A 24,999-nucleotide genomic window follows, 5' to 3' on the forward strand; every position below is an offset into this window, starting at 1 on the left:
GAATAGTTTTAAAGAAGGAAAGGAAAAGAGAGTAAAAGTTAAAACTTTCTCAATCTAGAAAAATGGAAACACAAGGGTCTTATGTCCTGGCTTGTTTACAAATACTTGAGAAACACAGTGAGTATAGTTCAGGCCCTATAAAGGTTGTCAAAAGTCACAAACTATCTAAACACTCTTAAAATCTGTGTTGTCCAAACACAGTCAATAGTGACTTATCCAAAAGTGAAATTAAACAGGGATCTGGGTATTCTTTGCAATTCTGATGCCAAAACAGATTTGTATAAAATTGAACATTAAAAAAAAAATCCTTAAAGAGGCAAGGCAAAACAATGAAAGAAAAAATAAGTTAGCTAGAAGGTGGCCTAGTAATTAAGCTCCGGCAGCACCTTCCTAAAATGCTCCAAGTTTCCTGCACAACTACCACTGAACACAAAATCTATAACCCAAAAGAATTTGCAAGTCTTCTCAAAACAAAGAATTCTAAATCACAATGAGATATGACATCTAGTATTATGGTAATATCATTATCAGAATAGAGTCTTCAGAAAAAGATACTCTGAAGTTTTTTTGGTGAGGTATTTTTTGGTTCTGCTTAAATTTCTATCCTGCTTCAATATCCAGTTATTGAATCAAGGTTACCAAATTGTTTCATGGGGAAAAAAGGGAATGTAAACCTCTCTAGTCCTAGCCTGTAGATGTAGCAATAGTGTACTATGAGAAGTCCCTCATGGAACTGAGGGACTTCCAAATGACTGGAAAATTTTGGCGGGGAAAAAAAAACCTCCAGAGGAAAGATCAAACTCTGGTCAAACCAGAAATTCTGAAATTCTCTCTGTTGAAAATCTCCTCAAAGATACTAGTGAGGTTTTACATTCTCATCAGAGATCATAAGACACTTATTAAAATTATATCTTGCGAAGCTGCCCGAGGTATTCATAAAGCTGAACTTAAACATTGTGTCCCCCTAATTTCTACAGTGATTTTGAAACAATTCAGCATTATCCAAAAAACGGACCTCTAAATTCAAATACATTCCTGGCTAGACATTCTGCCTCTTTCAATATAAATCTGAATCAAACCATCTTCTGTTTCAAGGTTCCTGAAGTTTTCTTGAGAGGCTGCTGGGAAGATGGAAGTTCTTCTCCCAAACTGCATCCAAGTGCCACTTTTTGTCTTAGAACACCTAACTCTTTCCCCTGCCCAGCAGGAAGTAAGGGTTGGGAAGGGAAATTCAATACGCAACCAAAGACATATCTACTGGATTGTGAATTGTATTTCAGAGGCTGCAATCTGCTATTCAATCTTTAGTAACAATGGGACATAGCGCTACTTTACTTATCTAATGATATCCTTGTACCTGAAGGGCACACGTTTCAGGATCTTAAGCTTAGAACTGGAAAGAGAAGAAAGGAGTAAAGGCTTAGGGAAAAAGCTGCACACATTTTCTTGATGTCAAAGTTTTGTTTTGTTTTTTATTGTAAAGAGTCATTCCGTAAAATATTAGCTGAGGAAAGCATTTTCTTTTAGGACCAATGCATTATAAGTTAGTCCTCAGCTTGTTATTGATGCACACCTTGTTAAAAGTTCCTTGGTGATGAATATTTATTTTATTTGTCAAGCATGTATAAGATAACAGATATAAATATAAACATGATTATGAATATAGGAAATGGATGCAAATAAATGGGGACAGTAGGACAGGGACGGTAGGCACGTTGGTGTGCTTATGCATACCCCTTACAGATCTCTTAGGAATGGGGTGAGGTCAACAGTAGACAGTCTAAGGTTAAAATCAGTGGTGGGATTCAGCCAGTTTGCACCACTTCGGGAGAACCGGTTGTTAACTTTTTGAGCAGTTTGACAAACTGGTTGTTGGAAGAAATCATTAGGGCAGAGAACCGGTTGTTAAATTACTTGAATCCCACCACTGGTTAAAGTTATGGGGGTTTGGGGATGAAACCACAGAGTCAGGTAGTGAATTCCAGAATATATCTTGATGTATCAGAATATATCAGAACTCTTGATTATTTAGTATCGTGGGATTCAGTAGACCAGTCAAAAGGTTGCTGTATGAATGAACCTAATCCCTCTGGAATATGAAAACCACACTTGTGCAAGTTTCATCAAAAGCAATGTATGCATCAGCTGAACGTGTTCCTAGGAAGGGATTTGCTGCCTATATACCATTCTACTGTAATTATTCACCACTACTAATCACTAGTTAGTAGCGGCAAAACATTTAAAAAACAAAGAGGTACACTTTTAAACTAGAGTGCAGGAGAACATAAGAAAAGCCTTGGTGGTGCAGCAGACTAAAGCACGGTTAAGTAACACCAGCTGCCTGCAATTACTGCAAGTTCAAATCTCACCAGGCTCAACCTTCCATCCTTTCGAGGTAGGTAAAATGAGGACCCGGTTTGTGGGGGCAATAAGCTGACTTTGTATAAAAAAGAACACGAGTTGGGGTGGGGGGGTGCGAAAGCCCTACTAAGCAGATATATACAAAAGTATGAAGGCTATTGCTTAACACATTATAAGCTGCCCTGAGTCTCCAGAAAAGGGCGGCATATAAATCGAACCAATAAATAAATAAATAAATAAATAAATAAATAAATAAATAAATAAATAAATAAATAAATAAATCAGGTAATCATGAGAGACAGATCAAGTGGGAAGAACCTTAGAGGTTTAATTTTAGAAATCTTAGTGATGCTAGGCCCAAGATTACTGAGGAGAAGCCATTCATGCAGGAAAGCACAGAAAATCCTGCACATTGTGACGAGGCTCTTTTGGAAGTATTGCGGATCTCCCGCAAGGAAAGAAATGTTACTTTACCTGTGTCTCCAGGAAGGTTAAAAACATACTTCTTTCTTACTTCTCACTTAATACTTTTCCTTAAATATATACTCTAGAGCCAGTTTGTTATAATTGTGAAGGTGCCAATCTTGAAACCAGGAGACTGTGAGTTGTAGTCCTATCTTAGTTATGAAAGCCACTGGGTAATATGGTGCCAGTCACTCTCAGCCCAATTCACCTCATAGGTGATTGTGGTAGAGAAAATAGAAGCTAGAGGTATAACTATGTTTGCTGCCTTGACTCATTTATGAAAAGGCAGGATGAACATATAATAATCACAATAACAGCAAGAATCATAGTAGTTGGATAAGTCACTGTGCAGTGATAAAAAGAAGATAGAAAGAAGTTCAGTCCCATTTTACAGTGTAAGATCGAAGATGTCAAATCAACATCATTCCATTCTCCTCACAGCCCTCACAGATTGTAAGCAGAAGAAATAAGGGCCTTTGATTCCCCCTTCAGTCATTGTCATTCTCTGTTCTTTCTTAGATGCAGGGCAGAAATCCAGATCAGATTCTGGTATTGCAACAACATTTAATAAGAAGTTCGTCTCTGATGCTAGCACAGACTAAAGCAAAGCAAATGAATTGATAGAATATTCTGAATTATGGGGGTGCCTTACTTTTTTTTTCTATCCCTTTTCTTCAGGAAAGGGCTGTGACTATATCCATATAGAAAATGGAAGAATGGCTGAACAGTATAGACCATTTCCAATATGGCAGGGAGAATCAATTCAGTTTTATTGTTATGATGGTTATCTGTCTAAAGACAAGCAAAGATGGCAAACAGCAAAGTGCATCAATTCCCGCTATGACCCAGAACCAAAGTGTTTCAGTAAGTAATTCTTTCTCTTTGCAGTAGATATTGCCAAGTACAAACAAAACAGATCAGATGCTGTCCTGACCTTGCTTTAACTAGGAAGAAATAGCATCCTATAGAGCTGTGATGGCGAGCCTATGGCATGTGTGCCTGAGGTGACACACAGAGCCATCTTTACGGGCATGCGAGCTGTCACCCAACTCACTTGCAGCTGCGCATGTGCGTGCCCCCCATCTGGTGTCCGGGCCTTCGGTGCACATGCGTGCAATTCAGGGCACCCACCTCATCTTCGGAGCTTCCTGCGCATGTGTGTGTGTTTGCACATGTGTGAGTACTTGTGTGCAGTGTGTGCATGTGCACACACGCATGCACAGATGGTGTGATTGCGCACACAGTGCACGGGGGAACCGCGCAAAACCTATGCTTATGTGCAGATGGTGTAGTTGCATGCACAGTGCATGGGGGCGTGCACAAAAGCTGTGCAGATAGTCCGGTTGCATGCACACCACACGGAGGAGCCACGCATTAGGGTGGATAGCACGCACATGCGCAAAGTGCGCAAAGCACTTACCTGTTCAGCACCCGATGAATAAAAGGTTCGCCACCACTGCTATAGCGATTTCAGCCTGTTTGGTTCTTCTGTCTGCTGGGGTGATGCTTCCACTGCTGTCTCTTCTCAAGGGATCCTAAAAGTTGTTTTGGAGCCTACAGTTTGTGTACTAAAACCTTAAATGAGAGAGGTAAAAGCTGATTCTTTTATAAAATATAAACAGCAAAATAGGGATCTTCCTCATCAGCTTCCTCCTCTCTTCACATCTTGTCTGTGAATTAGATGTCATGCATAGCATGAATATCCTTCCAAGAACCATAAATGATGAAACCAAGTTGTTCTCTTTTGCTTTTAGAAATCTGTGATCCTGCTCAACGTTTTTATCATGGTCACATCATTTATCAATACTGGAGCAATTACATGGAAGGTGACAACGTTACATTTGTTTGTGATATGGGATATTCTCCTGCAAACCAGCAATCATCAGTTACTTGCACAAAAAAGGGGTGGTCACCTGCTCCAAGATGTATCCGGTCAGGTAAGCTTTAGGAATGTCTGCTAAAATTGCCTGACCTGAAATTGCTTATCATGCTCTCTGTCTCTGTCTCTGTCTCTGTCTCTGTCTCTCTCTCTCTGTCTCTCTCTCTCTCTCTCTCTCTCTCTGTGTGTGTGTGTGTGTGTGTGTGTGTGTTCATATTAGATTCATATTTCCACAGGGAATTGTGCTCTGACTGGGGTAAAGATATGTATAGGTGTTTATGTATATGCACATATTTGTGCCTATCATTTATTTATTAAACTTACTACTAGTAGTAGTAACTTAGTAGTAAACTTACTACTAAACTACTACTTAGATCTATTGAATATTTGCAATAAAAAGCTAAAATTATGAATACACGAGATAGATACAAATAAAAGGGAACATTAGGACAGGGATGATAGTCATGCTGGTGCGCTTATGCACGCCCCTTACAGACCTCTTGGGAATGGGGTGAGGTCGACAGTAGACAGTCTAAAGTTAAAGTTTTGGAGGCTTGGGGAAGAAACCACAGAGTCAGGTAGTGCATTCCAGGCATTGACCACTCTTGCTGAAGTCATATTTTCTGCAATCAAGGTTGGAGTGGTTTACCTTAAGTTTGTATCTATTGTTTGCTTGTGTATTGTTGTGGCTGAAGCTGAAATAGTCAGTCAGGTAGGACATTGTAGCAGATAATTTTATGTACTACGCTTAGGTCAGACCAAAGGCGGCCTAGTTCTAAGTTGTCTAAGCCCAAAATTTCAAGTCTGGTGGCATAAGATATTCTATTGCGGGTAGAGGAACGGAGGACTCTTCTTGTGAAATATCTCTGGATTCACTCAATTGTATTAATGTACAATATGCAGTGCGGGTTCCAGACAGATGAGCTGTATTCGAGAATTGGTCTAGCAAAGGTTTTGTATGCCTTAGTTTGCAACACAATATTACCGGAGAAGAAGCTATGCAAGATTAGGGTTAACAACTTTTAATGCCTCTTTTGGAAATGCTGTTACAGTGAGCTCTGGCACTTAGATCGTTTGAGATGAGTACTCCAAGGTCCTTGACAGAGTGAGGGTCGTCTACAAGGTCGTATCCACCCAGCTTGCATTTTGTGTTTTGAATTTTTTTGCCAATGTGTAAGACAGAGCATTTGCTGGTTGAGATTTGGAGTTGCCAATTGTTTAACCATTCTGACAGATAGTCAAGGTCTTTTTGTAGGGTAGCAGTATTGTCGGTGGTGTTGAATAGTTTTACATCATCAGCAAAGAGAATGCTGTTGCTTATAAATATGACCTTAAAGGTCGTTTATGTAAAGTATAAAGAGTGTGGCTCCTAAAACGCTTCCTTGGGGGACACCGCTGTTAAACAGGTGCAGGGTTTGATAGGGTGTTCCCTATTTTGACTACTTGTTGCCTGTTTGATAAGAACACAGCTATCCACTTATGGAGGGATCTGAAAATGCCATAAGATTTTAGTTTTAGAAGTAGTTTGACGTGTACTACTGAATCAAGGGTCAAAAAAAAAATCAAATCAAATTTGTAAATGTATCTCTTCAAGAAGTCTAACTATAGGCTCATAGTATAAAATTATTGTTTTGTTCATGATTTGAAAAAAATAACTTGCAATCTAAATATGTGTACCCTTTTATTGTAAACATACAATTTGCATTTTACTTCCTGTCCTCCCAAGAGCTTATGCCACAAATATCCTATAGATGCAAACAGAAAACATATATTATGGATTTTCCATTTACAGAAAGTTAAATATCTTTAAACTTGTAAAAGGGCAAGAAAACTTGTTGAACATCTACCACGTTCTCTACACAATATATAATAAACACAAAAATTACTTCAGATTCAAAAGCAAAAACTGTTGAAAGACACAAAGTGCTCACATAGTGACTTGTCTGCAGGATAGGTAGCCACGACTACAGCACAATCCTGAAAAACTATGTATATGTGTTCAGATACTAGAATCATGAAAGGGTCAGTGAAGCAATCTGCAAGACCAGATTGTCTAATGTGACCCATTAACCTGGTTAAAAAGCAACTATCTATGTTTGCCAAAATCACTAGCATGAAGCAGTGAGATCTTATTTATAGCAACTCATCATTTGCTTCGTGCATGTGCCTATACCTAAGAGGGGGTCTCTGCAGTCATGTGGCTGGCATGACTAAATGCCAAAGGCGCACGGAATGCTGTTATCTTGATGGGTATATATGTACAAATCAAATTGATTGTTTGAGAAATATTTTTAAAGATTAATCACAAGATTGTTAGCTTCATAAGACTTGATAATCATAATAATTAGGTGCTGCTAAAGCTGAAAATGCTGAATTGTGGCAGTTTTGAAATGGTCCCACTTCTGGAATGGCATTACCCTGTCCCCCACTCTATTTCCCAAACACAAGGTCATCTGCAGCTTTGTACAACAACTTTCTCAACCACCTTTCCAAAACAAGGTTAAATATTGGGCTAAAATTGTCCAATATTTAGCAGTGGCTAAAGTCTCATGCAGGCTTCTTTAATGAGACAGAAGGGACATGTATCTATAGAGAAGATGGCTGAACTCCCATTCCTAGGTACCTGGTCCACTTTGTGAGGTCCAACAGTTCAAACTGCTCCCAAATAAGAGACTTCTTCCCAGGCATCTACTCTGGACCTGCAACAAGGCTGGCATCTAATTGTGAACTTATCTGAACATTTTTCTTCTAACAGATTTTGAGCGAATTTCTCCATATGCTCCTACAAAACATTTTTCAAACCCCCCTTTATTCAAAAGGACTTGTGTCACCCTAGACAGGGCCATGGAGCAACTATCAGTGCATGCAGTAGGGATATAGAAGCATTGAAACTTCATCATCCTTACTGCCACACGATAAACCTTAATAGAGGCTCTAACCCATATTTGGTCAAGGTTGTCCTTTGCTGAGTGCCAGAAATACTCTAGACATCTCTTCTGTCCATTCATCTCCCTCAGCTTTTTCATAAGCCATGAAAAATGGCAGGATTCTTGAGAGGAAAGGTTGCATGGTTGCTAACTGATACAATGCCTCAGCCCCCCCCCCACCTCTTATTCCAACCAGTGACCAAGTCTTTGGATGGACCGTAAAGCAGATAAACAGAAATAGCCACCCAGCTCTCCTGAAACCTAAGTATCCATTATCTAAGACAGACCAATCTAATAGACCCCTGAAAAGATTAGATTGGTCTCCCGACTCTCAGCTGATTTGCTCTCAGCTGTTTTGCTCAGAGCTTTGTTGCTAGCTGCAAAGAGTCCTGGAGCAGATTTTTTCCCCCACTAGCTATGCTGAAAAAACGAAACCGAAACTAAAGCAGGGTCTTTGCTGCAACGTGACAAAATGAGGCAGAGAGAGATTTCTTTTTCTTTTTCCTCACCAAAAAAGGTAGGTGCAAAACTGCAAATAATGGGAAATTTAGGGCAAAAGAGGAGAGTTCAAGATTTTAAAACACAAAAGAAAAAAAGCTCTATTTAACTAGGCAATTGTAATAATTGAGATACTATTAATTGTATATTGTGTTGAAAGCAGAAATGGTTAAGTTGTGGTTTGGAGGAATATATGGGGGAAATTATTTCGTTTATTATTATTGGTAAATATAATTAATTGATTTGTAAGAAATTGGATTGCATGGAAATAATTGGAATATTAATGTTCATATTGATTAATATACAAAAAAAGATAGTTATATAACTAATTGATTTATATTCAAATGTTGAATTTGTATTAAACAACTGTAATATTACATAATTAACCAATGTGAGGATGAATATAAAAATAGATGACAATGGGAAGGGGTATAATATAGAATAGAAGGGAAAAATTGAATTTAATTAAGATTAGAGATGAGGATGAAAGGTAATATTGGCTTTTTAAAAAAATAGATGAGAAATAAATATGGCAAAAAGGAAATATAGAAATTGTACATTTAATTGAAATGACTAAACACTGTTTAAATTTGTGAACCAGCCAAATACTCTGTTCAAAGAAAATAGATTGTATGTTTGTATGTGTGTTTCTAATTATTGCTATTTATTCATATTTGTTCTCTTTTATTCTTTACAGTTTAACAATTGATTCTTAACTTAATATCTTTATATTTGTTTGGGGTTGGCTTTCTTCCCTTTCATCTTTTTTATTGTACAGCAATGTTTTTCCTCAAACCTACCACCTCTCTCTTTTCTTTCTTTCTTACTTTCTCTTCCCCCCTTCTTCTCCTCCCTTCTTCCTCTTCCTTTCTCCTTCTCCTCCTCTCTTCCTTCCTCTCTTACCCTGATTCCTACTCTAATGTCCCTTCCCTTCCTTCATTCCTCTCTATTGCTGTATCCTTTTATGCATATGGACTACTCAGAGGGCTGAAAAAGTTATTTTTGACTGGTCCTCGCACTTTTGACCAGTCCTCAAATTTACAACTGTCCTCACATTTTACGTTTTTGCCCTATCTTGTCACCATGGTGAAGAGAAGCAGTTGTGAAATGAGTGACATGGTTGTTAAGAATGCTGCACGGGCATAAATGTGAGGATGGTCATAAGTGTGAGGACCAGTCAAAAGTGCGAGAACCTGTCAGAAATGACTTTTTTCAGCCCTCTGAGTAGTCCCTATACACATAGCCATGGCCACCCGGTCACATGACCAGCTAGCCATGCCCACCCAGTCACATGATCTCCAAGCCACGCCCACAAAATAAGCCATGCCCACAGAGCGGTAGTAAAAAAATTTAGAACCCACCCCTGCTTAACACCCAAAGACCAGGCCTAACACACATAACAATCCCCAAACACACCCCCACCCACTACAAATTCCCCGCCCCGAACCACCCAAACATCCAAGTAATGCTGTCAGCTCACTGATGGTGGCCCTTTAGTTCATTGTTGAGTACAATTGGGATAAAAACTATTCAGAAAATGTGTGGTCCGAGTTTTAATTGTTCTATATCTACTGTCAGAAGGCAACAGTCCAAAATCATGAATAATAATCAGGTCAACCTTATGCAGTCATCAATAGTAGTTTTCACTATTTTGTTTAAAAATGGTGATACTGACTTTCAAAATCGTCTTGCCCATGTAGTTTGATACATTAAAAATTATTACAGGCTGCATTCTGCTGCAGATCAGATTAATCGGTTTAAAAAAGAATTGCATAAAATGTACAGATGGAAATTTATTTCTCTATTCTTCACATTTAATTTTACAGATCTAAGCAAAGCAAATGAACAATAGGACACATACCACACCCTTTGAACCAGAAGATGAATATCTGAAGTCGTATACTATTTTCTTTCATATGATCCCATGAAGCTGGATTGTATATACACAGTTATAAACAGTGGATCCGAATCTAAAAGTCTATTTTGTAAAAGATAGATTTTACCAACTGTAATTACTGGGAAAATAATAACATTTAAAAATAAATTTATAGACCACCTTTAAGGCAGATAAAATTTTACAGTATAACATTATAAATAACTTTTTTTAAATGTATCTGGAATGAGAAATGAAATTTTTTTTTCTATATACTGTAATTTTACCTTTAAATGTTTGATTAATCTGAACAATCAATCAGCAGTCCATCTTAAAGCAATGACAATAGATAATTGTAGTTGATATGTTTAGCATATGGATTCTTGAATTCTTCAAAAAATAAAAGAAATCCAAAAATGATTTTTATTGACAAACAATTTGTAATATAGTTTGTAAAGAAACAGAGATGTACAGTAAACATTTCAATTCACTATCCAATCAAAGATCACCAACGATTGCTCCTCTTGGGGTTGCCCTGGAGTTAGCAAAATCAAACTTGATGTTAATAATCAGAAGGATGTTCAGCCAAAAGGATTTCTGCCTATTCTAAAATCTAACGTGGGAAAATCACAAACAGATATAATGCTTTGTTTTTCTTTTTTGTTTTGTCTTCCTTTTTTTCTGTTTGGACAGTAAGATATTGTATAAAAATGTACTTATTTAATAAATTTATTTATTTATTTATTTAATAAAATTTATATGCCGCCCTATCTCCAAGGACTCAGGGCAGCTCAGAACAATAAAACAACCAATTAAAAATATAAAATACATAAATGTACATATATAATTTATATTAAAAGCTCCAAAATCTAAAAACCCTCTCAGTCCAGGCTGGGCGATGTGAACAACCAAGTTTTTAATTCACGGCGGAAGGTGCGAAGGTCAGGCGCCAACTGGAGCCCCAGGGGAAGTTGATTCCAAAGTGTGGGCACGACCACAGAGAAAGCTCTACCCCTGGGGGTCGCCAGCCGACACTGTCTAGCTAACGGCACCTGGAGCAGACCCTTCCTATGAGAACGCACTGGGCGATGGGCAGCTGTTGCTGGCAGCAGATGGTCCGCCAAATATCCTGGGCCTAAGCCATGTAGGGCTTTATAGGTCATCACCAACACCTTGAATCTCACCCGGTGGGCAACCGGCAACCAATGCAAGTCGCACAGGAGGGATGTAACATGGGAGTATCGGGACTCTCCCATCACAACCTGCGCTGCCACATTCTGTACCCGTTAAGCCTCCAAGTGGTCCTCAAGGGCAGCCCCATGTAGAGAGCATTACAGTAGTCAACACGGGAGGTAAGTAGTGCAACTAGCCAGCGATGGAATCTCTCCTTCGAACCGAGATGCCGGTATCCACAGCCACTCAGTCTTGGCAGGGTTGAGCCGAAGCCTGTTCCTCCCCATCCAGACCCCTTCCAGGCACTGGGACATCACGTCGAGGGCATCACTGGGCTGGTTCGGGGTGGATATAAAAAGCTGGGTATCAGCAGCATACTGATGATCCACCCTGAAACCATGGATGATCTCCCCCAGCAGTTTCATATAAATGTTGAACAGAAGGGGTGAGAGAACCGACCCCTGAGGCACCCCACAAGTGAGGGGCCTCATGGTCGATCTCTGCCCTCCTGCCAACATAGCTTGCATCCGTCTGGTGAGATGGGCAACACACTTGCCCATCTCACCAGCAAGTGACTCTAGGCAGTTTACAACCAGATAAGCAGTATCAAAAATTAAAACAAATGATAAATATTAACAATGCCTCCAGGCCAATCAGCAGAGCCACGTTTTAATTATAATACCGTGTTTTCCCAAAAATAAGACCCTGTCTTATATTTATTTTGAACCCCGAAATAAGCACTTGACCTTATTTTTGGAGAGATCTTATTATTTTGGGGTGTGTGGAGCAAGATGGGGCTCCTCTTGCCCTTTTACTTGATTTCCAGCTCTGCATTTAAATATTTTGGGGGAGGGCTTATTTTCGGGGGTAGGCTTATTTTAGCGCATGAGTGACATTCAGCAAGGCTTCTTTACTACCTAGAAAGATTGACATTCAAACGTGATTTTACATACCCTTTCTGACTTTTGGTCTAGAACTGTTTTTTTGGTGAAGTTTAATTCTGTGCTTGGTGATGTTTAATCCTGTGTTTATTGATGGGATAATTTTCCCTATTCAGTGTTGTTTGGAAGGAAAAATGTTAATCTCTGTTCCTGAAAAGAAGCAGCTTCAGAAATCTGGCTAGTTCCTATGTCTATTTGTTCTGGTAATTGGTTTAACAAGCAACAGCTACTGTGTTTGCTCCTTTGCTTCATTCTGGAGAGCTTAAATGACCTCTCTACTAAAGGGTTTCACTTTATGATCAAGAGTTGGCTGCTGATAGTTATCATTGCATTTTAACTATTTTAATTCCACAAGGTGCTCTGGCACTCTGCCTGATTTGTAACTCCAGTTTGCAGGTAGTTCTGATTGGTATTTAGGTCAGCTTTTTGCATGCAAAGAAGCTTTTTGTATTTTTGTACAGGTAATCCTTGACTTACAACAGTTCATTCAGTGACCATTCAAAGTTACAATGGCACTGAAAAAAGTGACTTATGACCACTTTTCACACTTACGGCTGTTGCAGGAAACTGTAATTAGGGCAAAGAAGTGATGTCAAGTTGGCCATGCTCACCTAGTCACATGACCACCTGGCCACGCCCACCCAGTCACATGAAGCACCGCAGTTGTGAAATGAGTGACCCAGTTGTTAAGAATGCTGCTACAGGCATATAAGATAACCGGTCATAAGTGTGAGGTCCGGTCAAAACTACGAGGACTGGTCAGAAATCACTTTTTGCAGCCTTCTGGGTAGCCCCTCTGTGCATAGGGAGTACTCAGAGGGCTGAAAAAGTTATTTTTGACTGGTCCTCACATTTTGACCAGTCCTTGCACTTACAACTGTGCTCACATTTTATGTTTTGCACCCTATCTTGTCACCATGGTGAAGGGAAGCACCGCAGTTGTGAAATGAGTGACACGGTTGCTAAGAATGTTGCAACGGGCATAAATGTGAGGGTGGTCATAAGTGCGAGGACTGGTCAGAAATAACTTTTTTCAGCCCTCTGAGTAATCCTTATGCATGTAGCCACCAAGCCACACCCCAATTAACCACCAGTTGTTAAAAAATTTGAAACCCACCACTGCCACATACACAGTTAATTAATACCACATATGAAGCTACCACCTTCCAAATTCCTGTTGTCTCACTTAAGCCAGAAGCAGTAGAGGAGCTAGAGTGAAAAGTTTAATTACACAGGGGGCCACCACAGGAGGGGAATGTTGAGGCCAGTGAAGTCCAGCCTTCGATTTCAAGCCTTTATTTCCCAAGGAAGAGCAGGAAAAGCAAAGAGAAATTTGCTAAATGTATAGATATATGTGTTGCAGGAAGAGCACCTGGCATGAAGGATTTGGCAGATGTGGAGGATCTGAATCCTGTACTCCAACTAACCAAACGGTACCCCATCTGTACCCCACTAACTAATTCCCATGAGGAACTTCAATGAAGATGAGGAGATGGAGGAAGGAGCAATTTTTTAGAAAGGGAGGTGATGTGATGGAATGTAATCTAGAGTTGCAGGAGGGAGGAGATCCTTCCCAAGGAGGGAAGAAACAAAGTCAGCTTGGAATCTTTGATATGCAGGAAGACAGTGAAAAAGGACCATTTCTAGCTTTTCAGAGGCAATATCTAATAAGTATAGAGGTTAATGCTTTAGTCTGGCAAGATTCCACTGAAGCAAACTGAGCAAAAATAAATAAATATTCTGAAGTAATTTCTCCCACTTTTGCTGGAGGAATGGAATAATTTTATAAAGAGCATACTCACATGTATTTGTAAAATAGGGTTTTCTTCAGTTTTAGAAATGTGAAATATTGTTCCAGGAAATGCTGTATAAACCAGCTAATCACTCTCTCTCTCTCCCTCTGTCCCCCTCCTCTCTCCACACGCATGTGCATGTACATGCTATGCTTTTGTTTTTTCTGTACAAAATAGGCCTATGAGTCTGTTAATTAAATGAAGAGGAATATGGTAACAGTTAGCTTGTAGTAAGAGCACAATACCAGGCGCCTATCATTAAAATTGGGAGTTGTGCTACACATGGGGTAGGAGGCCTACATGTGTGGGGAGGAAGGATTATTAAAGGAACCTCTTAGTTTGGATTATGACATTACTTCAGAGCTTGAGCCTATATTTTATTACTTCTTGGTTTGGGCCTATGACAGGAATTTCAACAAGGCCAACAAGGATTGCTTCTAGGTTTGGAGCCAATCAGCTTCATTTCTGAGGGAGGGACTGTGATGTCAATCCTACTTTTGGCTTAATAGTGTCGCTTTCAGTTTTGATTCAATCAACAATACTTCTAGGACAGGGGTGTCAAACTCACGTCATCACATTAGCGTCATGTGATGTATCAGGACTTTTGTCCCCTTTGCTAAACTGGGTGTGGGAGTGGCCAATGCGTGATGCATCTGGCCCCCGGACCAGGACTTTGACAGCCCTGTTCTAGGATAAAGGCTATGACCTCATATCTGGTTTGGGACCAATGAGAGGCATTTCCAGGGATGGATTCAGAAGGCATTCCAGTATATTGCAAGAAATAGAAAGAAGGCTGAGAAAGTATGTACAGGCTGCTCGCATCCTGGACATAAACTGTTTCAACTTCTCCCATCTGGATGCAACTATAGGGCATTGCATGCCAAAACAATTAGACACAGATAGATTTCCCCCCTTGTAATCACTCTGTTAAACACCTAATTCCCACAGCACTGACTTAGGCCAAAATATATTTACCCATGTAGTAGGCTATATTGCTATTATCCTTGTCATCTTCCCATCCTTTTTCATCTCTCATCTTTCCTACTACTATTTCTTGTATATTATGATTTTTCAATTGTTGTTATATCTTATGATTTATGATCTATGATTTATCACTTTGTTCCTATGTACACTGAAAGCTTATGCACTGGAGACAAATTCCTTGTGTGTCCAAGAACCATACTTGGCCAAGAAAGAATTCTGTTCTGTTCTGTTCTGTTCTGTTCTGTTCTGTTGTTCTGTTCTATTCTATTCTATTCTACTCTACTCTACTCTACTCTACTCTACTCTACTCTACTCTACTCTACTCTACTCTATTCTTCTCTACTCTACTCTACTCTTCTCTACTCTACTCTACTCTACTCTACTCTACTCTACTCTACTCTACTCTACTCTATTCCCAGGGGAGAAAAACAGTTAATACTAAAGACCCAAAGTGAGGGGATTTTTTTTGACTCAATTCAGGTTGTATAAGACAGATACTTTACATATGGTTTTCTTCATAGAAGTTAGATGGAATTTGCAGCAAAGAATTTTTCTTATACATCTATAAAAAATGAGAGTTTTGAATTTAAGAAAATAATTTAAAATATTGACAACATATTTTCTCTAAAAAAGAAAAAAGGAAAAAGGAAAATGAAAGTAAAATCAATTTTATCCTTGTAAAAGGGAATTTTCCTGATTAGTAAGAGAAAGATAGATCTTGTATCCTTCTGATAAGGAAGCAATCTCTTATGTTCTCTCTTCTATCCCCAGGAGTTGATAGTATTTTGACCTTCTGGATATTTGTTGAAGTGCAACCCAATCCTAGATCTGCAGTAACCGGGAAAAAAGAACAGATACCAAATTGTACCAACAGTTTCCCTTATATGATTGGCTAATGTTTAACTGCACATTGCTGAAGATTGTAAAACTCCAGAGTAATTTAAGAAAATAATTGGCTATCTGTAAACTTGAGATTTCTCTAAATATTGTTATAATAAATATAAAATAGATATGTCAGATATCAAATGTAATTTATTTATTATCAAATTTCTACAGTGCCCTTTTCATCTCAGTCACTCTGGGAGATTTACAATAAAAATAAGAGTGTTAGGACATGGAAGAATGAGAAAATGGTTCCCATGGCCAAGAATTTTTCATAAAAATCATGTATAATAATTTTGTTGTTCGCTGCTGCTACTGAAGACCTTGGGAAAGTTCAGAATTGATCAACACTGGAATGAAAATGGAGGGTTTTTTTTCCTTCTGAAGAGTTGGCAGCACTGCCCGAAAAGTTGAACTATTACTTAATTTGTTTGCTGTCCCACCGCAACACAAAGTTCACAAAGCTCACATGAAGTCCTCATTTAGCTATCAAGATCATATTCTTATTCCAGTAATGCTTCCTCTTCACAGCTTTCCTAACAAAAAGCAAAGCAACAAGCAAAAAGGAGGAAGGGATGATAGTAGCTCGGAGAAATCAGCTGAAAGAGCCAAACTGCTGATCTGAATTTTAGTGGTTGGGAAATTACCTGAAGAGCTATGAAGGCCTGGCTGCTCCTGGTTGCTGCTTTTCTTCTCTGGCCAGGCTTCTCTTCTCAAAAGGGTAAGTTAAGACAACGAGAAATCAAGGGGAAAACAGTGTCTGCTGGATTCATTAAAGGACCAGTTACTTTTAGAAAACACAAACAATTTCATTTTTCTCTTGTGGCTTTCTTGAAATTTGTAATACCAGATTCTTTAATAATGTCATGGATTTATAATTCCATTCCTCTTTTCAAATACAACGTTTTTCAACTACTGATTTGTGAATAGCAAGATACTTTGTATGAGTATTATAAATACATGCCCATTTTGACGGTCTTTGTTTCAGTTAATAGGCAACTTGATATGATACCCAAGAAATTACCAAGTGTAAGATGAGGCTTCATAAATCAGAGTGCTTGAAATTATAGAGATGTATTTCCATTGGGTTTATATCAGGATAAACACAAAGAAATCAGTGGATGTCTAAATTCACAATGATTATATCTTTCACAAGAAGATGAGGATAATATTGACTTCAGTAGACATTGAAGCTAAGACTGTATTTGCTGATATTCATAGTAATATTCCAACGTTTAAGCCAATCATATATTTATCAATGTTTTTTCATGGTTACAAAAGTCAAAGAAGAGGAGAACTGGAACTGGCCTCAATCAACAGAGAGCATAGAAGGCATTCCTTTCTCCATAATTTCAAAATTATCTGATAATACTATACTTCAGTACAATAATGAGTGAACGTTATCCCATAGCAGGCTCTTACTTTCAAATTTGATAAGTGAAGGCTTAGAAATAGTTATTCTGCAATTATTTTCTTCCCTTGTTTCTGCCAAGCATGGCTGATTTGAAATGTTTATTTGCATTCTTTATTTGCATTCTTTATTCTCTATTAACTGATAACCTGGCATTGCCTGGGTATTTATTATCCTAATTCTGTATTAGACAGGAAAAGCCATCACTCACTGTGGTGAGAATTAGAGACCTAATTGCCCTGGCGAATAGCCTGGGAAAAATTCTGCAGGGAACAGCCTTTGAGGCGATTATCTGCATTAGCAGACACCTCCCCTGACAACTTGCCCTCTTTGCTTGAAGCTGAGGGCCTAGGAGGTTTATTGTTTGTTTGTTTAAGAACCAATCCCCCTTACCAGAAGGAGCCCCCTTCTGGAGTACTGTGAAGCCATTATCATGGCAACTCCATTGTGATGTACTTTAGAAGCCATTTTAAGGCACAACAGGCTGTATGTTAACACAACTTGAATCCAAAATGCACACTATCACTATCAAAAGTACTGTGATTTGACACTATAGATATAATTCATTCCTTTTCTTTTCAGCAGCCCAGGTGTTCCAGAGTTATGCTGGAACACACAGATACACACACACACACACAAGATACACACACATGCACACACACACCCCAAGGGGTGTTAGGGGTGTTTTACTCCCACAGTATTTTTTTCCAGAGTGTAAGTCATCTGTATACCAAGTTTGGTTTAAATTACTAGAGGATACATACAGTAACTGGAACACACACACACACACACACACACACACACACACAAACACCAGGGATGGCTTACCCCCCACAGTGTTTCTTTTGCAGGGAGTAAGTAATCTATGTACCAAGTTTGGTTAAAATTGCTTGAGCTATTTGAGAGTTATGTTGGAACACACACACACACACACACACACAAACAAACCAGGGGTGTCTTACCCCCACAGTATTTTTTTCCAGAGAGTAAGTCATCTGTGTAGCAAGTTTGGTTAAAATTACTAGAGGCATTGCAGTTATGCTGGAACACAGACACACAGACACAGAAACACACACACACCAGGGGTGTCTTACCCCCACCCCCAGTATTTTTTTCCAGAGAGTAAGTCATCTGTGTAGCAAGTTTGGTTAAAATTACTAGAGGCATTCCAGTTATGCTGGAACACAGACACACAGATCCAGACACACACACACAGCAGGGGTGTCTTACCCCCACCCCCAGTATTTTTTTCCAGAGAGTAAGTCATCTGTGTAGCAAGTTTGGTTAAAATTTATTTATTTATTTATTTATTATTTCTATTTCTATACCGCCCTTCTCCCGAAGGACTCAGGGCGGTGTACAGCCTATTTAAAAGCACAAAAACAAAGACAACAGTTAAAATTTAAAATCATTAAATAATTAGGCTCCAATTAAAATCCCAGGAATTTAAAAATACCCCAATTTAAAACGTTATGTTAATAGCCCGGCCTGGCGGAACAACAGGGTCTTCAGAGCGCAGCGAAACACCCGGAGGTCGGAGATCTTACGTATTTCCGGGGGCAGTTCATTCCACAGGGCTGGGGCTCCCACAGAGAAGGCCCTCCCCCTGGGTGTCGCCAGCCGACATAACTTGGCCGATGGCACCCTGAGGAGACCCTCTCTGTGGGAGCGGACTGGTCAGTGGGAGGCTATTGGTGGCAGAAGTCGGTCTCGAAGGTACCTGGGTCCTATGCCATGGAGCGCTTTAAAGGTGGTAACCAACACCTTGAATCGCACCCGGAAGACCACTGGGAGCCAGTGCAGCTCACGCAGGAGGGGTGTCACGTGGGCGCAACGAGTTGCACCCATAACCACCCGCGCGGCCGCATTCTGGACCAGTTGGAGCCTCCGAATGCTCTTCAAGGGGAGCCCCATGTAGAGAGCATTACAGTAGTCCAACCGGGAGGTGACAAGGGCATGAGTGACCATGCGCAAGGCGTCCCGATCCAGAAAGGGCTGCAACTGGCGAATCAGGCGAACCTGATAAAAGGCCCCCCTGGCCACGGCCGTCATGTGCTCTTCTAAAGACAGCCGTGCGTCCAGGAGGACACCCAGATTGCGAGCCCTCTCTGTGGGGGGCAAAGATTCACCCCCAATAGTCAGCGATGGCACCTGCTGACTATATCGGGGCGCCGGAAGCCACAGCCACTCGGTCTTGGAGGGGTTGAGTCTGAGCCTATTCCTCCCCATCCAGGCCCGCACGGCCTCCAGGCAGCGGGACATCACATCAAGGGCATTGTTGGGGTGGTCTGGAGTGGAGATGTACATTACTAGAGTAAGGTGACCAGACGTCCCGCTTTTGGCGGGACAGTCCCGCTTTTGAGCAATTTGTCCCGCATCCCGCGGCGTTTTAAAAAAGTCCCGATTTTTCATTCTGCCTCCTGAGTCCCGGCTACCTCCTGAGTCCCAGCTGATGGCTAGAGGGAAAAAACCTGTTTAAACTCTTGCCGCGGGGCTTCAAAGGGCCGCCCTACGTTGATTAGCTCGGCTTCCCCCTCTCAGCTGATTTGCGCAGGGCTCTGCTCTTGCTAAATTGCTCAGCAGTTTTTTTTTTCTCTTTGTGCAAACCAAGCTCAAAACGAAACTGAAAGTAAAACAGGCTGTTGGCTTTGCTGTTTGCTTGCAACATTGGAAAATTAGGCAGCAGATTTATTTTCCTTTTCCTCACCAAAAAAGGTAGGTGCAAACAATGGGAAATTATTTAGGGCAAAAGAGATTTTAAATTCAAGATTTTAAAACACAAAAGAAAAAAAAGCTCTTTTTAACTAGGGAATTGTAATAATTGAGATACTATTAATTGTATACTGTGTTGAAAGCAGAAATGGTTAAATTGTGGTTTGGAGGAATATATGGGGGAAATTATTTGGTTTATTATTATTGGTAAATATAATTAATTGATTTGTAAGAAATTGGATTGCATGGAAATAATTGGAATATTCATGTTCATATTGATTAATATACAAAAAAGATAGTTATATAACTAATTGATTTATATTAAAATGTTGAATTTGTATTAAACAACTGTATTACATAATTACATAATTAACCAATGTGAGGATGGATATAAAAATAGATGACAATGGGAAGGGGTATAATATAGAATAGAAGGGAAAAATTGAATTTGATTAAGATTAGAGATGAGGATGAAGGGTAATATTGTTTTTTTAAAAAAATAGATGAGGAATAAATATGGCAAAAAGGAAATATAGAAATTGTAAATTTAATTGAAATGACTAAACACTGTTTAAATTTGTGAACCAGCCAAATATTCTGTTCAAAGAAAATACATTGTATGTTTGTATGTGTGTTTCTAATTATTGCTATTTATTCATATTTGTTCTCTTTTATTCTTTAAAGTTTAACCATTCATTCTTTATCTTAATATCTTTATATTTGTTTGGGGTTGGCTTTCTTCCCTTTCATCTTTTTTATTGTACAGCAATCTTTCTCCTCAAACCTACCACCTCTCTTTTCTTTCCTTCTTACTTTCTCTTCCCCCCACCCTCTTCTTCTCCTCCCTATTTCCTCTTCCTTTCTCCTTCTCCTCCTCTCTTCCTCCCTCTCTTACCCTCACTCCTACTCTAATTTCCCTTCCCTTCCTTCATCCCTCTCTATTACTGTATCCTTTTATGCATATGGATTACTCAGAGGGCTGAAAAAGTTATTTTTGACTGGTCCTCACACTTTTGACCAGTCCTTGAACTTACGACTGTCCTCACATTTTACATTTTTGCCCTATCTTGTCATCATGGTGAAGAGAAGCAGTTGTGAAATGAGTGACATGGTTGTTAAGAATGCTGCACGGGCATAAATGTGAGGATGGTCATAAGTGTGAGGACCAGTCAAAAGTGCGAGGACCAGTCAGAAATGACTTTTTTCAGCTCTCTGGTTAGTCCTTTTGTGCATATGGACTACTCGGAGGGCTGAAAAAGTTATTTTTGACTGGTCTTCGCACTTTTGACCAGTCCTCGAACTTACGACTGTCCTCACATTTTACGTTTTTGCCCTATCTTGTCACCATGGTGAAGAGAAGCAGTTGTGAAATGAGTGACATGGTTGTTAAGAATGTTGCACGGGCATAAATGTGAGGATGGTCATAAGTGTGAGGACCAGTCAAAAGTGTGAGGACCTGTCAGAAATGACTTTTCAGCCCTCTGAGTAGTCCCTATACACATAGCCATGGCCACCGGGTCACATGACCAGCTAGCCACGCCCACCCAGTCACATGGCCTCCAAGCCATGCCCACACAATAAGCCAAGCCCACAATGGTGTCCTTCTTACCAATGTTAAAATCTGTTCACCTTACCCTATACACATAGCCATGGCCACCCGGTCACATGACCAGCTAGCCACGCCCACCCAGTGACATGACCAGCTAGCCACGCCCACAAAATAAGCCACACCCACAATGTCCCTCTTTACCAATGTTAAAATCTGGTCACCTTATACTAGAGGCATTCCAGTTATGCTGGAACACAGACACACAGACACACACACACACACACCAGGGGTGTCTTACCCCCAACCCCAGTATTTTTTTCCAGAGAGTAAGTCATCTGTGTAGCAAGTTTGGTTAAAATTGCTTGAGCTATTCCAGAGTTATGCTGGATTGTATACATATATATATATACATACATAGATCCTTTTTTTATATAACAGATAGAAGAACAGATAATAACTACATAGATAATATGCCTGTAACTTTGTTGCTTGTATCCTTACGATTTATATTGATATTTATTGTTTCCTGATTGCTTATTTGCACCCTAAGACTATCATTAAGTGTTGTACCTTATGATTCTTGATGAACATATATTTTCTTTTATATATATTGAGAGCATATGCACCGAGACAAATTCCTTGTGTTTCCAATCACACTTGGCCAATAAAAATTGACTATTAATTGACTATTAATAATATCTTTGTGTGCATCTTCCTCCATCTCTCTCTCTCTCTCTCTCTCTCTCTCTCTCTCTCTCTCTCTCTCTCTCTCTCTCTCTCTCTCTCTCTCTCTCTGTATTATTCCTCTATTGTATTCTCTTAGATCCCTATTATGTTATGTATTTCTAAAAAAGAAAGAAAAGAAAGAAGAACAAGGGAAGATATGTTGATTACAACTGAGAAAGGTTTTATCATGAAAATCCAGTACATAAAACAGTCAGAAAGATTTCTCCAGGACCAACCAGGGTAAACCAAAGTGTTGGCAAGGACAAAATTCCACAGAATTAACAGGCAAAGAGAATGCTTTGGGGGGGGGGGGAATTTTGAAAGCCTTACAACCTCTTTCTACCTCCCTATGCCCAGATTTGCTTAGGTTAGGCATTAGCAAGAAAAGCTAACATATTACAGTCAGTTCTTGAGTTATGGCCCACTTGTAGCCTCCCCATCACTGTCATAACTTGCTATGGTCTTAAAGTGGGTCAACTCACTTGACAATTTAATGACGTTTTTGTACTGGCCATTAAACAAATTACTGTAGTCATTACACAAATCCATAGTTGTTAAGAGAAGCAATGATTCGCTATGGGCTGGGGTCTGCCAAAAACTGGAAATCAGTGCCAGTTTTTGGCAAAACTGTCATAACACTGTGTCATGTGACTGAAGGACATTATAAATGCAACCCAGTTTCCCAGTGACCAAAATGTGATCATGTCACCACTGGGGTGGGCAACTGTCAGAATTTCATATCCAAGTTGTAAGTGTCCCCTTTGGAACTTTGAAAGTCATTAAACAATGAGTCATTAGTCAAGCGCTATCTGTAGTGTGGATTAAGTGTGTAGCAGGTACTGGTTTACTAGTTTCAACAAAAATGGGAACTAATTTTCTAGGAGGGAAATTTGTTAGCTCGCATTTCATAAGGGTAAATAGGAAGTGCAAGTTTGTCAAAGCAGGTAAGATAATTTAAATGTAAATATAATTTCAGCATGTGAAGAACCAGATGAGATTGACTTTGGGGAAATTGTGAGTGCTGAGAAAGCCAAATACCTGGAAAATGACCGAGTGCAATACAGGTGCAACCCTTCCTATGTCTTGGAGGGACCTGAATGGATTCAATGTAATGGACAAAAATGGACACCTCATCCACCAAAATGCTTGGGTAAGCCATCATGCTTTCTTTGACTAGTTAGACCTGGGAGAAAATGCTGAATTCATCCAATAGGAGAATAGTAGCTGCCATTTTTAGAAATAAATTAGCTTGAATTAGGATCCAGATTTTACTGAAGCCAAAACTGTCCTGGTGTCAGCTTTTTCTTTTGAAATCTGGAAAATTTAACTGTGTTTCATTTTCCTGATTTGCTTGAATGAGCAAGCAAACCAGCTGGTATAATTAAATAATATTCAATTGGAAGCTTGGGCTCCCTTATCAGGAATCTGAGAAACTGTGGAATTCAGCTACATATGGATACAATATCAATGGCTAATGAGGTAGGAAAGTGAATTCTGTTGCTATGGAGTCCATATGGTTACACTTCTGAAGAAGAAAAATATTTGAGTCTAGCAATTAGGATTAATTCAGCAAAGATTCCTGCATTATCATTTCTTCTGTATTAATAGTACACAAACTAGATCCCACCCTCCTTGTGGGTAATTCATCGCATTATCACATCCTCTCTGACTACCTCTCTGTGAAATAATGGAAGATCAGACAATTCGGTACAGTTTCTCCAGAAATTATTCAGAGGACAAAATATCTTCGCTGAAACATTTCTGACTAAGACTCAGATTCATTCACTCACTCACTCACTCATTCATTCACTCACTGACTCACTCACTCACCCATCCATCCATCCATCCATCCATCCATCCATCCATTCTTCATATTTCTAAACTGCCCATCTCCCTCAAAGAAGGAGTGTATCTGACTGATATCCTGGTAGTAGCTTTTCCTCAAGTTCCCCAATGTTATTCCTTGTCCTCATTACAGATATTAAGCTATTATTTGTTATTTATTTCTTAATTTTTGAGGGGAAAATTCCTCTTTCTTTAACCTGGAAGGCGGGCGGGGGGGGGCACCTTTCAATGTGGAAGCTGTTACAACTTATCTGCTTCTCTTGTCCTTGAATAGAGAATAAAAGTGTTTTTCATGCTTTCAAATGAAATAATTTTTTGGGAAGGAAATGAAAAAAGAATGTCCTCCAATTTACAAGTTTTATTTGAAAATATAATGAAAAAATTGATGGGTCAATAACGTTTGTGCAAACTCAAGATGAGATCCAAAAGCAGGAAATAACAATTGTACTCAATCTGCAATTTGAGGATTTGGAACCCAATTTAATTTAATTTAATTTATCGCATTTCTATGCCGCCCAACTCCCAAGGGACTCTGGGCGGCTTACAGCAAAAATAATGCAAACATAGAAAAATTATTTAAAAACATTATAAAAACATTTTAAAAACATTAAAAGCCCATGCACACCATTCATGGCCGGATCTCGCAAGATTGCAACAGCAAGATCAACAGCCCCAGACCTACCGGAAAAGACAGGTCTTCACCGCTTTCTGGAAGGCCAATAGGGTGGGGTAGTCAGGATCTCAGGAAGTAACTGGTTCCAGAGAGCTGGGGCAGCCACAGAGAAGGCCCTCCCCCATGGGCCCACCAGCCGGCATTGTTTAGCTGATGGGACCCAGAGGAGATCAATTCTGTGGTATCTGGAAGCTATGCAGTAGAAGGTGCATAGTTTCTGTCAGATGTGAAGAAGAAAGTATTTGGTTGAAAAAAATTTAGATTTGCCAGAAAAGATTAAAAAGAATATGAATGTAAGAAATGCTGA

General features: G+C 39.5%; 2 protein-coding genes across 3 annotated transcripts in view; both read left to right on the top strand.

The window, feature by feature from the left end:
• The window catches only part of LOC132711445 (complement factor H-like), a 55,392-nt gene extending 44,969 nt beyond the window's left edge, over window positions 1-10,423 (top strand). The window contains exons 8-10 of the mRNA XM_087890075.1: window positions 3,505-3,690; window positions 4,581-4,763; window positions 9,957-10,423. Coding sequence (XP_087746201.1) covers window positions 3,505-3,690; window positions 4,581-4,763; window positions 9,957-9,982 — 395 coding nt within the window. The 3' untranslated portion in view covers window positions 9,983-10,423. The remainder of the gene's footprint in view (window positions 1-3,504; window positions 3,691-4,580; window positions 4,764-9,956) is intronic.
• Window positions 10,424-16,252: 5,829 nt separating this feature from the next.
• LOC132711447 (complement factor H-like) overlaps window positions 16,253-24,999 on the top strand; it is a 67,729-nt gene continuing 58,982 nt past the window's right edge. Inside the window, exons 1-2 of one of the 2 annotated variants that reach the window (XM_060690378.2) lie at window positions 16,253-16,497; window positions 23,151-23,324. In XM_060690378.2, coding sequence (XP_060546361.2) covers window positions 16,434-16,497; window positions 23,151-23,324 — 238 coding nt within the window. In that variant the 5' untranslated portion in view covers window positions 16,253-16,433. The remainder of the gene's footprint in view (window positions 16,498-23,150; window positions 23,325-24,999) is intronic. The other variant, XM_060690376.2, reaches the window with a different exon arrangement.

The sequence above is a fragment of the Pantherophis guttatus genome, chromosome 3, assembly GCF_059756535.1.
Source record: "Pantherophis guttatus breed Tessera chromosome 3, ASM5975653v1, whole genome shotgun sequence".
In the NCBI taxonomy this organism is placed as follows: domain Eukaryota; kingdom Metazoa; phylum Chordata; class Lepidosauria; order Squamata; family Colubridae; genus Pantherophis; species Pantherophis guttatus.